This window comes from Xyrauchen texanus, chromosome 39, assembly GCF_025860055.1.
Source record: "Xyrauchen texanus isolate HMW12.3.18 chromosome 39, RBS_HiC_50CHRs, whole genome shotgun sequence".
In the NCBI taxonomy this organism is placed as follows: domain Eukaryota; kingdom Metazoa; phylum Chordata; class Actinopteri; order Cypriniformes; family Catostomidae; genus Xyrauchen; species Xyrauchen texanus.
In genome coordinates, this window is record NC_068314.1 from 24,196,534 (window position 1) to 24,211,699 (window position 15,166).

At 35.5% G+C, this 15,166-nt stretch overlaps 1 protein-coding gene across 2 annotated transcripts in view; it reads left to right on the forward strand.

Moving 5' to 3' along the window:
* The window catches only part of LOC127632789 (inactive N-acetylated-alpha-linked acidic dipeptidase-like protein 2), a 373,182-nt gene extending 361,997 nt beyond the window's left edge, over nt 1–11,185 (forward strand). For both annotated transcript variants that reach the window (XM_052111561.1, XM_052111562.1), the window contains one exon: nt 8,421–11,185. In XM_052111561.1, the coding sequence (XP_051967521.1) occupies nt 8,421–8,607 (187 nt within the window). In that variant the 3' untranslated portion in view covers nt 8,608–11,185. The remainder of the gene's footprint in view (nt 1–8,420) is intronic.
* The last annotated feature ends 3,981 nt before the right edge of the window (nt 11,186–15,166 follow it).

The following is a 15,166-nucleotide window of genomic DNA, read 5'->3' on the forward strand; positions in this document are numbered from 1 at the left end:
GGAACCAGCTTTATCCAATGTTTGGTGTCATGTAAATAGAAAATGGATTAGAAAGAGCAGGAGATTGCTGGAAAATAGAAGACAGTCTTTTGCTTTTTATGCTATAAATGCGCACAAAAGTTAATAAAGATATTGCTACATTGTGGATGAAAATGTTCTTTTTATAACAGAGCTGTTGTTCTAAAATCTGTAAATGAGGCCAGTTCTGCAAGCCTGTGAAATCAGCATCTTTCAGGGAGTCAAGGTTCATCTGGTTAACTTCCACAGTTAGCCTGGTAGATGCTCTATCTACAACGTTGGGCTTACAAAAAGCATGTTTCGACTCAACAGCTTGTAACAGGGCTCCTAACAGCTTGTAATAGACGTAAAAGACAAGTTTTCTGCTGTCTGCTGCAAAGGGTTCTGATATGAAATGACGTAGCATTTACAGATTATTGGCTCAAAACAATTATCTCGGAATTGAGGGCCCATGAGATATAGATTTCAAAACGCGTACTCCTGGATTTGCATGTGCCAGTTAAGCAACTTCTATTGAGATTAATGTGAATGCTAAAGGATAGCTCTTTTGGGACATATTAAACCCCCTTGCATCCATCAATATGACATGGAACAGATGAAATCTGGAGCCATGCAGGGGACTCTACTGTGTATGTTAAACTTGATTTGTAACTGCTGTGCATGAGAACTCTTTCTGAAATAAAAACAAGTATGTGGTGTTACTAGGGAGTCCAGATCAATATCTCAAAGAATAATTTTTAGATATTTAAATAAAAAAGACTTCCAGCAACATTCTAATAACAGGATCTGACTGAAATCATAAAAAAGGTACAATATGTGGGGACAGTGAATGTTATTTAACAACCTGCACTATGTGGGGAAAGTGGATGTTATTAGAGTTAGAAAAAGTTTGATAGAGCAGAGTTTGATAGAGCAGAGTTAAGAACAGGGGTGTAAAGTAATTAATTACAAATACTCACGTTACTGTGATTAACTACTTTTTCCCAGAATTGTACTTTAATAAGTTGTTTAAAATGTTTATATATTTACTTTTACTTGAGTACACTTTAAATGCTGTAACAGTACTTTTACTGCGCTATTTTCCCACCGTCTGTGTCTGCATGCAGTGTTCATTATAATGGGGCATAGGTTTTGCAACTCAGTACTCAATACTCACTACTCATGGGTACCTTTAAATGAGCTACTCTTTTTCTCTCACTTGAGTAGTTTTTAGGACAGCTCCTTTTACTCTACTCATACTACATTTTTGGGAAGTAACAGTACTTCTACTTGAGTATGATTTTTCAGTACTCTTTCCACCCCTGGTTAAGAATGATATAGTTACTTTTCAAGTGAAATAACTTTTACCTTGATTAACAGGCCCAAAAAAATAGGGATAAATAATTTCGTTTGGGAAGTAAGAGAGGATGTTTGAGGATGTTTATTCAAAGACAAAATATTCTCTTGAGTTTCCCAACTCTCTGAGTTCTTTGAGGCCTGCCAACATCACACATTGTAGATGTTTCCCTAATCTGACACAGCCATTTAAGGTCTTCAAGTAAGATTAACTAAAATTAAATAAGGGACACATCAAAAATAAGTTTTTGTTGTTGGAGTGTTGGAGGCCATTTCTGATATCATGTCTCCCTTTTATTTTTTGGAATCAGATTCATGTTGTGCTTATCATAGATAAGTGATGCATTTTAAAAGTTGGCATGCAGTGTGCGTTATAATAGGCATAGGTTTTGCAACTCGATACTCAATACTCACTACTCCTGAGTAGTTTTAAATGAGCTACTCTTTTGTACTTGAGTAGTTTTTAGGACAGCTCCTTTTACTCTACTCATACTACATTTTTGGGAAGTAACAGTACTTCTACTTGAGTATGATTTTTCAGTACTCTTTCCACCCCTGGTTAAGAATGATATGGTCACTTTTCAAGTGAAATAACTTTTACTTTGATTAACATCCCCCAAAAAATAGGGATAAATAATTTACTTTGGGAAGTAAGAGAGGATGTTTGAGGATGTTTATTCAAGGAAAAAATGTTCTCTTGAGTTTCCCAACACTGAGTTCTTTGAAGCCTGCCAACATCACACATTGTGGATGTTTCCTTAATCTGACACAGCCATTTAAGGTCTTCAAGCACAAATTAACTGAAATTAAATAAGGGACACATCAAAAATAATTTTTTGATGTTGGAGTGTTGGAGCCCTCCAGGAGCAGAGCGGGCTATGCATCCTTTTCACATTTCCGTGTTTGGAACACAGAAGTGAACTTTAATGGGGTAAATTTATATAGAGGTGATAGGAGACCACAGCATATACAGTATATAAATAGTACTCTGCGAAAGACTTAGCCAGATCACTTAAAACAGTTATTTTATATATTCTGCTTTTAGTGTATCATTAGGAAATATCAATTTCAGATTTCAATATTCACTATACAAATTGAATAGTATATGTCTTACACAGAGCCCTGATTTCAACATCATTGAGTCAGTCTGCGATTACATGAAGAAACAGAAGTAATTGGGACAGCCTAAACAGATAGAAGAACTGTGGCAAGTTCTCTAAGAAGCTTGGAACATCCTATCTGCCAACAACTAAGAAAAACTGTGTCCAGGTTATCTAGGAGAATTGGTGATGTTTTGAAGTAAAAGGTTGTCACACCAAATAATGACTTAGATTTTTTATGTTTACTGGACTTTATATTATGTTAATTGATAATGTAAAATATTTATGGAATTATATTTGAAGACATCCTCACTATGCAACATTTTTCACAAGTGCTTAAAACATTTGCACAGTCTGTATATACTGTATAACAGTATTTCAGTCATGAAAACTCTCCGAAAAATGTAGCATGTCAATGTGTGTATGACATATTGATAGGATTTGGGCTTGGTGGACTAGATCAGCTACACTGCTGCTGCTGCTGCTGCTGCTGTTGCTCAATTAGACATCATCTACATGCAACATGTACTGTATGAACATGCTGCTGCACAAAGTGACGTTATGAGGGCCAGGAAAAAATATAGATTTTTCCACTTAATTGTGATCTTCATTTGAACGACCCTGATGTTGATTATTAAGACCCCATGATCGCTATTTTATTAAATGCACAAACCTCTACAATGTGTGTTAATCGCTCTTATATGCAACTAAAAAAAATTGTGATTAGCCTGTAGCTGGTAAGTTTTCAGATTTCACTTATCAGTGTACAGTAATGTAGTGGCGAAGTTTAGCACTGAGATCTTTTCATTGCATGTTGAGATAAAAAAGGTTTGACTCTTTCTGTGTCCAAACACAAGATCCATGCAATCCATTTGTCTCTTAGTTACAGTTAGTAGCTGGTCAAAAAGGACAAAAGAAACATTTTATTCAAATCATAACACATAGCACGGATGGTGTAACACAATTCGACCAAAACACTGTCAAAGTCTCTGCGGCTGGTCTTAAAGAGATAGTATAGTTTTAGCAGTTGTTCTACATTTCAATGTAAATACATGGAAATGGTACAAATTAGACATGTAAACAACAAACACGTAACAATACAGTATATATATATATATATATATATATATATATATATATATATATATATATATATATATGCACACAATATAATAAATGCAATTTCAAGACATCAGATTTTTTTGATGGAATAACTTCAACGTGTACATGAACCAGGAAAGCCCAGATCTTATTTAACTACTGACAGACTATATGTGTAGATTTATTTAATATAATGTCCTAAGGTAGCGATGTGTGTCAATCTGGCCTTTTGCCAAATCTCACCCGACGAGAAACGCCACAGCGTGTCGTAGCTAGGACACGGCACAGGAATCAAACACAGGGCATGTCAATGCAGTCCAGGTGGCAGACAGTACACACAAAAGTAACCAAGGTTTTCCCTTCAAGAATGATCAATGTTAGAGTAAATAATCTATGTCCTTTGATAATGATTTGAGTAAAATTTTATACAGTGTTGGTGTGCATTCCTTCATTGAAAATAGTTATTTTGAATTTTAGATTGTGCCAAGTCGTCCGCCAGATGTATCCGGTGTGCGACCCCGTTATGGCTTACCTTGTTAAACACACATTTGTATTTGCCAAAAGCAGACCTTACCGTGCAAGCTGTAAGAAGAATGCCCCAGCAACCACCTGAGCAAATAGTATTTTCAGAGAAAAAACTCTTGCAGTGCACTGCAGTGACACCAGCTTGTCTGCAAAACTGATCAATTTAAATGTTAGACAAAGAGAGAAACTCAAGTTTGCTACCCAATTACATGTCAAATTACCAATCATGTGAGCCAATTGATACTGATACTGTATATAACCTGTTCCTATATGCTTCAATAGCAAAAGAAAAAAAATCCACCATTACATTTCCTTTTCAAAATTGAGATAGAATACAGTAAACAGAAATGAGAAAATGGCATATTTTCTGACCATCCCTTAGCAGTTGTATTTGACACTCCCATTACAGCAGTGGTATTGTCAGGGTAATATAACACAAGGAATTATTTTATTAAAAAAACTTAAGTAAGGTAAATAAGGCAAAATCATAAAATGAAGGGTATCACAAGTCTGTGACAAGGGACTGTTCAACTCCACTCCTAGAGGGTCCTTGCCCTCTAGGAGTGCCCGTACTCTTCAAATACTCCTTGCCTGTACTGTTCAAATAATCCTGAAGGCCTTGATTAGCTTATTCAGGTGTGTTTGATTAGGGTTGGAGCTAAACTCTGTAGGATGGTGGCCCTACTAAATCTTTCAATTTAAGTAAATCATTGACTAAATGCCCTCTGTGAGGCCACTTGAACAAAACAAGAAAAAAACTAATCTCAGTTATGCCAGTCTGCACTATTTAACTTCACTGAAATTGAACTTTTACTTCATATTAAAGGTTCATAATTTGTTCACCTCTGGTGAGTAACCTCTGTTCTCAGGTTACCAGTGGTTCCCAACCCTGTTCCTGGATGCCCCACAACATTTCACATTTTGGATATCTCCATAATCAAACACAACTGATTCAACTCGTGTGCTCATTAGTTGAGACACAAAGACCTGAATTGGTTGTGTCAGAAAGTTGAGATATACAAAATGTGCAGTGTTGGGGGGCCTCCAGGAACAGAGTTAGGAACCACTTCCTCAACCTTTTCAAGGTTTCAAGGAGAAAGTTCATTATAAGGTTTTCATATAAAGTCTGCTTTCTGAAGGTCAAAGTCTTCATTCTAAACCTCAGCTGATGTGTTTACAGAAAAATAATTGCCTCATTTATTGTGCTTAGCTGTCTAAAGCTGGATAAAACACTGTGCCTCCCCCCCAACCAAAAAAAAAAAGAAAAAAAAATCAATGCATGACCTGAACCATGAAGAAAATGCCCCAAAGATGATATTGTCTTTCAGGAGTTCAAGTGATTTCTCTGCATATTAAAGTTTGAAAGCATGTAAGGATGCCACAAGGTTGTGCAAGTTTGCTCCAAGACACATTATTATTGATTTTGTGACTTGAGTGCTCTTGTAGGTGTATATATTTTCTATGTCCTCTCCGAGCATGTGTGCTCATAGATAGATGACAGAACATATACAGGTAAGTACACTATCCAGAACATGGGTAGACAGCAGAATATAAGTGCTTTATCTATTTTCCCCTTCAAATGAGTGTAGTACCACTCATCCTATTGGCAAGTCAGACCAACTGAAAGCATGTGCACTTGTGCTGTATCGAGTATTGTATCCGGAATCTATTTTCAGCATAAATGTATGAAAGCCATAAAGCATATTGTAGACATTTCAGATTGGCTTTGGTAATAAGGCAGACAACAATGAGTACTACTCTTATATACCTCAGATTTCTAATGTTAGCGTTCTTAAGAAGAATATGCAGAGCAAGTGCTACATACAGCCAGGAACATCAGAAGGTTTGAGAAACCTTTTTCACACATTTTACTAGTATAACATTAGTCCTTCTAGTGTTTAGGAATGATAACAATGCCTATCCGTGATTCTGCTTATTACCTCACTGTCACTGGATGGGTTAGTTTCTGATCATCAAATTGACATCATTGACTTGGTGGACAGCAATTTGCTGATGCGTTCACATGTGAGACCTCATAAATTGCAAAGTTCAGAGCAAGTCATAAATTATCATTTTGGATCCGGGAAGAAATTTTGAAAGCTACGGGATGTATTTATAATAATATGATCTCTTGTATCTCAAAAGATCAAGGAAAATTGTATTCCTCATGATATTAACTAACTAATGATACTAACCCTAACCCCAGAGCCATATAGAGAGAGAGTTGCGACAACAGAAGTTCTAAATGCTTGATCGTCACGTGATTCACATAGACTTCAGATAGTTCCAGGACGTGCTTTGGCGGGCATTTCAAACTGTTAGAGTAGAGTGACAGAACTGCGATTTCTGGTAATTAGTAGTCAATAAATGCATTTATTTTATATATTTATGTAACACACCGACATATGTATGTAGCATGAGTATGTTGTTACAGCGATGTTGTTTTTTAAAGATCAAATCAGCTAATATTTGAGGATTAGTGTTCAGCTTACCGTTATTTGCCTCAACTTATTTCAGGCTAGGGTTTCTGTTGCCTTTTTATGTTACCTCATGTTCATTGTTTTCACTAATCTCATGGTAACTAATGTCATATTTATGACTTTTCAGATAGTACAGAGACAGGCTGGTGACAGGTGATTTCCAGCTCGCACCGCACAATGGGTCAATGAACTATTAACTATTAGCAGCAGTTACGTAAATGTAAAATTTAGTGAAATGAAGCTTATTGTTTACAATTCTTACAATTCTATATATAGTAATATAATTATTTATGTATTATAAATATTATATATCTAATGTATAATTCTTACAATACTTATTCATATACACAATATATTCAGCTTTAAAACAACTTAAGCTTACTCGTATATAAACCGCCGTTCAAAAGTAATGAGGCTGAAAATTCAGCTTGGCATCACAGGAGTAAATTACATTTTAAAATACATTAAAATAGAAAACAGTTATTTTAAATTGTAATAATATATTACGATATTACTTTTTTTTTTAAAACGATGGATGAAACTGAATCAAGAGAACAGATTTGACAATTAATAGGGTGTTCGTTACTAACGTTATCCAGCTCCAATCCTTGCCTAATCTGTTAGTTATCTGATAACATCCCTTATCTCCTAATTTAATGAGTAATATTCAACTATAAAGGGTTTAATTTACAATTTATTTTTATTTAGATGTACTGATAATATACAGAATAAGATAATATTATTCTTTAAATGTCTCACCTTTTAAAAGTGCGTCACAAACGGTTTGTTCTACGGCGCGGCATGTGTTTGCTGCTACTTCCGGGAACTATTGAGAGGCTCCACGAGCCGCCATTGCTGTAAAAAAAACGTTCCATTGGAGTCAATGGAGTTGTCGCAACTCTCTCTCTATATGGCTCTGCCTAACCCTAACCCTAACCCATTAAGGAATATTCTGGTTAACTTAATTAACCTAATTCTAATTCTAATGAACCTTTAAAGGAATATTCTCAATAAAATGTAAGCTCAATTGACAGCATTTGTGGCATAATTTTGATTACCACAAACATTAATTTTGACTTGTCCCTCCTTTTCTTTAAAAAAAGGAAAAGGTGGGGTTAAAGTGAAGTATTTAAAATGGAAGTTAACAGGGGCAATCCATACCTGTTAAAACACTCACTTTTTCAAAATATAGCCACCAGACATAAACAATATGTATGATATCCAGACTAAATGCCCAGTGAAATTGGAAATGTAGGTTGAATTTGAAAAGAATTGGTCTGTGCTTACCGAAATGTACCAGCAGCCAAAGTAGTAAGTGTTGTTGGGCATATGTACACATGAGAGCTCAATTTTCTCAACGTATTGTGCATGAAGAGGGGCAAATAGCAAGTTATGAAGCGATATGTTTTCTGCTGTATAGAGTGTAATACAGTGAGTAGGGATGCATATTTTCTAAACTGTAATTTTTTTTTGTGGTAATCAACATTATGCCACACATGCTGTTGATTTAGCTGAACTTGCATTGAACCTTTAACCCAGAACCCAGAATATAGCTATACCTTGCTTACCGTTGCTTGTACTAATATTTTTGATAATTAGCGTTTTTAATGATTTTCCTACTGTATTTCCATTTATATTTTATTTGTTTTTCTTAATTTTTTCTTATATTAGTTCATACTTGATTATTTTACAGCACATTGGTCAACAGTCTGTTGTTTTTAATTGTGCTTTATAAATATATTGACATTGACATTTACGTTTACATACAAGGCATTATTGCTTAGCATTTTTAAAAATCAAATCAGAACATTTCACCTAATTATGGCAGACCCATTCTCTTTTATTTTTTTATTTCTCACAGGAATATTCTCTACACCTTGAGCAGAGAAACTCCACGCTTCTCTATCCTAAAGGACGGCCAAGAGGTACCCCGACACAACAGTGTCAGCCTGTCCCTGACACTCATATGCAGTGCAATCAGTTCAGCTGAGAAACTTGTCCAAAGTGGACTTGACCTGTTTGAGAATGACAATGACATCCCACAATGACATCATGATAAAGATCTAACCTCAAGGTGTCTCAGTATGGCACATCTTCAGGGATCATCTGGCAACATAGGAGGTTGAGAATCTGAAGACACTAGAAAAATAGGACATCTTAGAATTAAGTGCAATATTAACCTGAGGTATCGGAAGGTTCTTTCGTCAGTCAAATGCTAATTCGTTCTTTTTGTCCCTCCAATCGTGTTCCGGCTCTGCATTTGTGGTTTCTATAATGGCTCCTTACACCGGGCTAGAAAGATACAGTATATGAGAAAAGAGTGAGGGAGCTACATGCTATAACTTGCTGAGTCAAGACATTCTGTTCAGGGGGAAAACACCAGCAGGTTTATCACTATCTTTGTCATATAAACCCCAGAGCATTATTGGATTATGGGACTTGAAACAGAAAGTTTGAAATATCCTTAGAATACAATTGATATGCTTAATACTGAGGGTAGTAAAAACAAAAAGAGTTCAGCCACTTGGTCTTCCTGGACTTGCACTCAACTTGGATTCTGACTTCCTAATACAAATATCACTGAAAGCTGATTGTGAGTCAATAGAAAGATATCAGAAATTAGTGATCATTTAAGAAAGCACCAACTGCTGCATGTGAAACTGTGCATCTCTCAGGGGCTTGTATTGTAGAAATTTGTAAAATAATAGAAATGCAAAGAAATGCTTGTTTCAGTGTTCCAAATATGTTTGTACATTTTATTCAGTCTTTAAATAGGTAGTCAAAGTTTAACTAATAACAATACTAAGAAAGCTTCAGTCAACAAAACAAGATTTCAGGGTAATCATTGTTCTGCTAATAAGAAAAAAACAGTAGAGTATAACAAGCTATGTGATATAGTCATAGATCGGGGTAAGGTTTTTAGTTTATAGATCATGAATCAAATGTGAGTGTGAATGTGAATGAAGATAAATCTTGATAAATTTTGAAGAAGAGTCTGACGGGTCTGCTGTTCCGATTGGGTGACATTCCACCAATGAGAAATGGCACTGGCTGCAATGCAGGCAAAAAACAATGTCTCCAAATTGATTCTGGCAACCAGTGTGTTTGTTCTCTGCATTTGCACTAGCTGTTTCTTTGGTGATGTCTTTTTTGGGGAAAATTAGGGTCTTGAGAGTTGCAATTAATAACTTCACTTTTACTTTAGATACATGATACTTTTAGATGTCTGCCTTTAAATATGAAAAAAAAAACACAAAAAAAACAGCTTAATTAGAAACACAAGATTCAGGGAGTCTAGCTTGACTAAGCTTTAATTTATGTACGTGCCTTTGAGTGAGTCATACTGTACATGCTTTTCGATCAGCCATTTGCACTCCAAGATTCAAATACCAAACATTTACCAAAACATGTTGTATTGTAGTATTTATTTAATATGTCATTTGTGGAGCTGTTTGAAAGGTCTGCAAAGCTTTGAAAACCTTTTGTTGAAGGGTTGTTTAACAGTTTTTTAGATCTGTTTTGTTATGATAAATATTATTTTGTATTGTTTTTCACCTGTTTAGTAAGCCCCCCTTACACAATTTGCCTAGAGAATTGTCTAAGACTACAAACACAATGTTGCATTTCTGGAGCACCATTTCAAATTGTGCATTATTTCTGTAGTTAACAGAGTCTGATTTTCCTTATTTATTGTGACAAACTGTATTAAACAGCTAGCTTACTACACTAAGCCTTACCTACAAGAGTCCTCCTTTGCATTGCACTAAAAGTAACTGATAAACTGTCATCCTGTATGTGTGTTTTACTTAGTGCTATTGTATTTATTTATTTTATTTCCCAAATAATATAAACGTCAATACTGATAATTAACCTGCCTTTTTTCACCCTAGATAATTTTCAGGCTCAGTCTACATTTATATTTTACAGCATTTGTATGAATTTTATATAATGTGAAATATCTTCAAACTGCAGCTGCAAGTTGCATGAGAGGTTTTGTACTTAGGTTAGGGTAGAGAGGGTTGTTTTATTTAGATTTAGAATAATATTCTCTCTTATGGTCTGAATAATTGCTTGGTAACTGAAATTGCTCATACATTTGATTCTCATAAATCACTTTAAATAAATATATGATTACAAAAATTCTGTTTATCCCAGAACTGTTGTGGTACTGTCATCCCTTTATGCTGAAATAGTAAATGCAGTGCATGTTAAAAGGATTCTTTTCTATGGCATGTCAAAAGCTTGTGAAACTCACTAAATGACATTTAAGTACGTCCAACGTTGTTCAGTAAATTACATTGTTTTGCCTCAATGGAATACAGATGTTGAATGCAGACATTCTTTTAAACCCAGTGGGGCATTAAATATAATTGCTTTATCTTTAGTTTGATGTTTTGTGGACTCACATGTGTCAGAAAGCAGCTAATAGATGGACAGTATGAACACATTGTGGCTGTTTAAATTGATTGAAGGTTTTATTTACAGTGTGCTGGAATGTCATGTTAATTCAAAATGCACTAAAGTGGAATAAGGGTAGAGCACATTCAAATGCATGTGTGCTTTTTTATTATTATTTTTTTGTCTGTTGAATGTGTGTCATTTAAGACAAACCAATCCTAAGGCAATAAATACCAGTGCTGGAATAACATCTGCTTGATCATCAATCTCCTTTCATTTCTGGACAGGTAAACAGCTCCTTAATATGGTAAATTGCCTTTTTTTATTCAAAATGTATTTTCATAGCTGCTGGGAATGGTTGACTTAATAACAATAACCCATCCACTGGCACTCAGGTTCAATGTACTGACACATGTATGTTGTCTTTACAAGTATTTAGGCTTAAGCAATTATTATTATTAATTATCCTTAAGTTAATTTGTTTCAGAGGAAGTCTCTGAGAAAACCTGTTTGTTTTATAGACAAATCTCAGAACACCAAGCACAATATACAGTTCTGCTTGTGTATACTTGTCGAACTTACAGCACATCTCTAACATAACTTTTAAGAGTTTCTTACTTTATTTCAAAGGTTTGATTTGATTCAAATGTGTTGTTGTAGTTTTAGCAGAAAGCCTGCAGATTACGCATGTCATAAGTGTTCTTTGTAGAATAACAGCATTATGTGACATCTGTACAAAACTATTAGGTCTTTTTTATTTTTAAACTACTTAGACCTGTAACTCGATCTAACCAGAAACTTGTACATACAGACAGCTCATGTTGTTTGTACAGGATTGGGCTTTATTTTCATTGTCTTATCAATATTGTTTCTGTTTTATACCTTAATTGGATTTTAGCAAGCCAATAACACAATTACTGTCTGCATGGTAATTTTCAGAAATTAGGTTTATTGTGCAAGTACATAAAACAATAATCCATTAATCAGAGCTAATATGAGAGACCTGCTGAAAACTACATTCTCCAGCACCAACAAACGTTGTGTGGGATCTAGATTAAACGGCTTTGTGAAGATGTTTCTTGACTTGGTCGATTGCCAGAGTAGCTGATATTGGTGTCATTAAAATGGCATCATATTTACTTTCTTACTTCTGTTCTCATTGTCATCCATCATCTTGACTGTGAGTGTGGGTGTAATATAAATTGCCCCATTATTCTGCCTGCGAAGAGCATATACTGCATTTTGGGCATTCTGCCAATTAATCAAATCTGTCTATTTACAAGATTTACTGAAATGAGAAGGACTTGTTTTTTCTGTTATTTGGTAGCTCATGGCAATGATAAACCACTTTTCTCTCTAAAATTTCATCTCCTGGCATGTCATATCATTATACAAATTCAAATCTCTGAGCTGAGAGTTTGTTTAGGGGCCCGATAACATGGGCCGTGCTACTTTACAAATACATTTTTTGTCAAATTTTAGACTCAAAATGGTAATATCTTTCCTCACTGATGAGAACACCTGGTTTGTTGGATGTTGAGGCAGATAAAATAGACTTAAAGCATTTTTCAAGTGTTTATTCCACAACGATACACACGCAACTGTAACTAATCCTGCCCAAACACTTAATTGGAAAATCAAATATCTATGAATCTATAGTGTCAGCAAAGTCAATTTGAACTTTTCAGTTTGGCTACTCATTCGTGACTGCCACTGTTATTTCTCTGTAAGAGGCTAATCAGAAGCATCTTATTAATGTGCATCAAAGAGCTGTGGCATAATTTCTGTAATTAGGCCAGAGGAGATGTGTTTGTGCTTAGAAGGTTTTTTTCTCTTCGATGATGCACAGTTCTTACAACAATAGTGGTGGAGACTTCCTCTCTCTTTACACTGTAGGCCTGCTCTGTAATCCTTAAAGGTGTTTTTCTGATGTTAAAATACTTTCTTCTTTTCAAGATGGTGCTGCAAATGGCTGCTTCATTGTGGAGCTCTCTAGCGTTTTTTTTTATTTTGTATGTTTGTCATGTTTTTTGTCACTCTTTCCCAAGAATTTTTACCAAGGATGAACTGCCAAATATTCAGCGGAACATCTGATAATGTTTTGTTGGTGTTTAATTATTCTTAGTTGGAGGCAAAATGATGCTCTACATCCAAAAGAATGTCCGGTCCCTCGCCAAAAAAACAGACAGACTGCTTCTGCTCCCTCAGACAAATAAGAACATTTCTAACTCAACTGATCTGCATTTCACAGAAAACCTGGCTGAATGAAACCATCCCTGACAGCCTGTTTCATCTGATGGGCTTCCAGCTGTTCAGAGCACATTGTGTTTTGCGGATTCATCACGGAAAACGAGAAGTGGTGGAACATGCTTTTACATCAACGAAAGTTGGTGTACAGATGTAACATTGTTGAAAAAGATGTGCTGTCCTAATTTAGAAGTGCTCTTCATCAACTGTAAGCCTTCTTACAGTTGATAAGTGCTCTTCTGCTTACGTGAGAGTTTTCCTCGTTCATTCTGGTGAGTGTGTACATCCCGCCACAAGCGTGCGTGAACGCAGCATTGCAACAGCTGGCTGATCACATAATAGACACAGAGCAACAACACTCGGACTCACTTATTATTATTCTGGAAGATTTTAATAAATCTAACCTCACCTGTGAACTGCCAAAATACAAACAACACATCACATGCCCCACCAGAGAAAGAAATATACTGGACCATTGCTACACCACTGTAAAGGATGCATATCACTCTGTCCCACGTGCAGCTTTAGGACTCTCTGATCATTCTCTGGTTCATCTTCTCCCGACCTACAAGCACAAACTAAAATCAGCTAAGCCTTTAGTAAGGACTGTAAATAGATGGTCTAAAAAAGCAGAGCTGAAACTAAAGCCTGCTTTGTCTGCACTGATTGGAGTGTTTTTGAAGCTGCAGCCACAGACCTGGATGAGCTCACAGATACTGTGACATCATATATCAGTTTCTGTGAGGATATGTGCATCCCTATTAGGCAGAGGTGGGGAACTCGAGTTACATGACTTAACTGGAGTCTGACTCGAGTCTCAAATTTAAGGATTTGTGACTTGCTTAACTCCCTCTGACCGCCGGACAGGGCCTACGCCAAAGAGAGAGACATTACTTTCTGGTTTACATCTATCAAATAAATGGCATTTTAAACTTCACTCAAGGCTGCATGTCTTCCCAATAGAACTTATTATAAACAGTACTGAACAGTGTTTAAAAAAGTATTGCGACATCAATTAATTAATATGCAAAAATGTAAGCCTGCAAGCACAACTGATCTGCATCTGTGAAGTTAACGCTGCGCTCACAATGCACCAAAATTACAGATGATTGTCGAGTTCCCAAAATAATCTCCTTTGGATATAAATATTTTGAATTGGATAGTGTTTATAAACATTTGCCAGATGCACAAATATGCAACAAAAAAATATCCGATACAAGCACCAAAACCTCGAATTTCATAAGACATTTCAAAAACAGGAGAGGTAAGTAAATAATTGAATTATCATTTAAATTACTATTCAAATATTTGAGGGTTGTCAGTAAATTAAAATGATTCACTACTAATCTCATGTTTTGTAGCTCGACAAGTTAAAAATTACCTGACAATTACCCTCTAAATGTGTGTGCCTTTTCTAAACCTTCTCAACAGTCAACAATATACCATAAAAAAAATTTGGCAATATAAAAACATAACTGGCAGATTTGCAGTCACAACACTTAATTTAAACATGACAAGTATTATAAAATATACAGATTGACTTGTGATGAAATCCAAGTGCTCTCATATAGATTATGACTTCTGAATGTAATACTGTTATGACTATTTTATATAAATGTATCTCTGAAGGGAACTGACTGTCTTCAGAAAAGTTTAGATGGCATATTCTTTTCATCTTACCTCCGTATAATGCCTAATAAAGTATTGTTTATAAGTGCAGGGCTGCTTTGTGTACAGGCGTTACCAGGGTAACAGCTATTTTTCTGCTACATAAGCGCCACTTAATGTCAGAGAGCGAATCTGCATTTTCATTCAACCCGTCTGCCGTATTTGTCAGATCAGTGTGAAAATCTGGCCACATTTTTACACAGCATACACGCAGTGTTATACGATTTATATAGATAATAAGGTAAAAAAAACTAAAATCACAGGACCTAATGACAACAGACCTGTCGCTCTCAC